At 45.2% G+C, this 3,302-nt stretch overlaps 1 protein-coding gene across 5 annotated transcripts in view; it reads left to right on the top strand.

Moving 5' to 3' along the window:
- Sh3tc2 (SH3 domain and tetratricopeptide repeats 2) overlaps nucleotides 1–3,302 on the top strand; it is a 74,883-nt gene that overhangs the window by 17,510 nt on the left and 54,071 nt on the right. For all 5 annotated transcript variants that reach the window (XR_002821125.1, XM_023715378.1, XM_004631277.2 and 2 more), the window contains exons 4-6: nucleotides 132–237; nucleotides 1,552–1,695; nucleotides 2,949–3,150. Coding sequence is in view for 4 of the 5 variants with exons in the window: in XM_023715378.1 (XP_023571146.1) it covers nucleotides 132–237; nucleotides 1,552–1,695; nucleotides 2,949–3,150 (452 nt within the window). In the remaining variant the exon portion in view is untranslated. The remainder of the gene's footprint in view (nucleotides 1–131; nucleotides 238–1,551; nucleotides 1,696–2,948; nucleotides 3,151–3,302) is intronic.

The raw sequence follows: 3,302 nt of genomic DNA, 5'->3' as shown, positions 1-3,302 counted from the left end.
TTTTTTCTTGATTTTGTTGTGTAAAATCAACACCATGACCAAGAAGTCCTTCTAGCATGTTAGGTCCTCAGGTGAGGTGAACTTGTTAACAAGACACTGTCCTTCTGGGCTGATATCTGCTCTCTGTTCAGGATCTCTCCGCAAGGCTGGTGACTATCCAGTCCCAGAGGGCCCAGTTCCTGATCACCTTCAAGACCATGGAGGAAATCTGGAAGTTCTCCACCTACCTAGATTTAGGTATGACACAGATGGGGCTCGCAGGAGGGGGAAGACTCACCTCATGGTTCAGCCAGTTGTAGGTAGGGGTTGATACTAAAAGAATTGGCTAAGTCCTGATGATTGAAAAGGATAGGAGTCTAAAGTGAAGTGTTAACTTTTGGAATATCATGAACTGCCTGAAACTGAATCCAGAGTCAATAGTAACTGTTACTGAAAAAGTCTTGTGGGGAATTTGCTTTCTTTTGTCCTGGGAGAGATTTATGAGTCAACTGGCAAATAATTTTGCCATCTACTAAATTGAAAATACTGAGATAGATCAAAGCCAACTGAAGCCAGGCCAAGGAACACTGCCCAACTGGATGAGTGTCTGATGTGCCCCAGAAAATTCAGGGAACCATGCAGAGGTCCAAGGAAGAAACACTGGGCAAGGCTGGAGGGCGAGGCCAAGGGCAGGCGATCTGATGCCCTTCCCATTACACCTCTTCTGTGGGCGGTAAAGATCCTTAGTATTCAGATCATGTCCTATGGACTGGCTGCATCAGCATCACCTGCGGCCTCTAGGAAAGTAGTTTCTCGGGCTCCATCCTAGGCCTACCAAATCAGCATCTATGTTTCAAGAACATCTCTTGTGTGTCCTTGAAAGTTCGAGAAGCACAGTGGTAGAAGTATGCAGTCTTAAGTCAGTATGACGGGCACTCAGAAAGGGGAGAAACAGGGAAGAGAAGAAAAAAATTAATACAAATAACTCACATTTCAGTGCATGTTGATGTACTATATATAATTATTTAAATTTTATGATTTTCTTTCTCTCTCTTTTTTTTTTTTTTTTTTTTTTTCGGAACTGGGGATTGAATTCAGACCCTTGTGCTTGCCAGGCAAGCGCTTATTGTACTGAGCCATCTCCCCTGGCCCTTTAAAAAAGCTTTTAACAAGGCAGAGCTTACTGAGCACTGAGCACTCATTGGATGAGGCTCAGGGTCAGAGCAGGGAAACTGAAGTGGATCCTAAATCCCCTGGTTGTGGAGCTTTGGTCATTCCATTGTTTGGGGCACACAGATTTGAATCACAGGTCGAGAGAACTTCATGGGGAGACCAGGAAGCCCCAGGGAAAGCACCTGAAACAGAGACTTTCAGGACTTAAAAAAAAGCAAATTAGGTTTGGCCAGCTCATTATGCACTTATAGAGATGCATAAGATGCTAAAAATGGTAAATATCTTTAAGCACAACTTGTATTTTCCAACAGATGCTGAAAATATATTTGTGGTCCGCTAAGGTCAGAACCTTCCATGGTCCATGGAGGGTAGAACTTACCTTGCTGGCTTAACTTCTAGGCTATGTGTCCACATGTCTGGAGTACCTCCTCTTTGACCACAAGTACTGGCTTAACTGCAGAGTGGCGGAGGACACAGAGATCCAAGTGTCTGTAGATGACAAACATCTGGAAACCATGTATCTGAGTCTCCTGATACAGGAAGGTGAGGACGGCTACAGGCGGGCATGGGAACTCATCTGAATATTTATCAGAACACCTGAAATAATTAAGATGCAAAGGGGGCAAAAATCATTTAAGCAGGAAAATTTCACCAGTGACCCTACTACCTGCTTTACAATAGTGCTGAAACGGCTCAGATCAACACTGACACCACGTGAGCAGCTCCTCCGCTTTGCCTTACTCATTGGTAGTAGAGCTACTTGGGGAGTTTCAAAAAGATGTCTGTAGCAAGGATCCACGTAGGCCAGTTAAATTTCTAGAGGTGGGCCATTTTCAATTTTTAAAAATTTTCCACATAATTCTGATGATATCTAAGATTGAGGAACCCATACATAAACGTGTGACATAACTGTTTGTTTTTGCACTGGGAATTGAACTCAGGACCTCGTGCTTCCAGGCAAGTGCTTGAGCCACTGAGTTGTATCCCCATGTGATATAATTTGATTTTAAAATAAATTCCAATCTTATGAAATCTGAAATATTTCCTGAAAGTGAATGAAGTGATGTTGGTCTACCCCTTGATCTGTTCACAAGTGAAGATGCCCTTAGACCGGTATATGGTCAGGTCTGATGGCCTAACAGACACCAGAGTTGCATAAGATATTTTCACCAAAGCGATTCTTTTTTATGTGTGTGTGCAGGCTCACTACACAGCTCAGACTCATAGTGATCCTCCTGTTTTCAGCCTCCCTAGTGCTGGAATTACAGGCGTGGGCCATCACACCTAGACTCCATCACCAGCTCAACACGCCCCAGGGGAGGAGCTGGTGTCCATTCTTACGATTGCTTTGCATGAATCATTTATGAAGGAAGGAGCTTCATATTGTGCTGTTACAAAACTTGCAATAATTGCATTTACCCACATCAAATTAATTTGTTCTTTGTTGGCTCTAGGATTAAGTGTGAGGTTATAATTATAAGTGAAGTTCTGTAAAATACAAATATATTTTCCTAAGTGTTTATTTCATCTCGTCTTCAAGGTAGAGTTCCAAGCATGCCCTTTTTCTCACAAACTGCTCAGAAACGTTGCTGTCTATTTTAAGTGAATTCCCTCTCCATGGCTTTTTTCCTGCTAGTCTTCCCGAGAGCTGACGGACTTCTTGGAGCGCCTCCTCTTGGACAGTCAGCTTTACTCCTAGGAGTAAACATATTTGAACTCTGGGTAGCAGAGTACCGCCCCACACCCCGTTTCGCTCCCAGCTACACCTGGGAAAGGGCTTTTCTCGTTACCTCCAGGTCACTTCTTCTGCAGAGCCACCTGCTCTGTGGCTCAGCCAGCGGAGAAGGAAGGGGAGTGTTTGGGACTGAGCAAGAACGAACTGATTTCGGTGAAAATCTCGGAAGGGGAACCAGAGTGGGAAGGCGTGTCGTTAGTGACTGGCCAGCGCGGCTTGGTTCCGGTGTCGGCCCTGGAGCCCCTGAGCGTCCCTTTCCACCAGTGAGTAGTCACCCACTACCTGGCAGAGGCACATAAGCAGGATGGGGTCTGCGCAGAACAGGGTAGGCATGCCTTCAGAGGCCTGCCTCCCTCAGGGGGTTGGGGGGTGGGCGGGGGTGTAGGGAAGAGAATGAAATGCAGGTGCCTTTTTT

Source organism: Octodon degus, unplaced genomic scaffold, assembly GCF_000260255.1.
Source record: "Octodon degus isolate 3935 unplaced genomic scaffold, OctDeg1.0 scaffold00040, whole genome shotgun sequence".
NCBI lineage: Eukaryota > Metazoa > Chordata > Mammalia > Rodentia > Octodontidae > Octodon > Octodon degus.
Note: the sequence above shows the minus strand (reverse complement) of the source record. Positions and strands in the feature narration are given on the sequence as shown.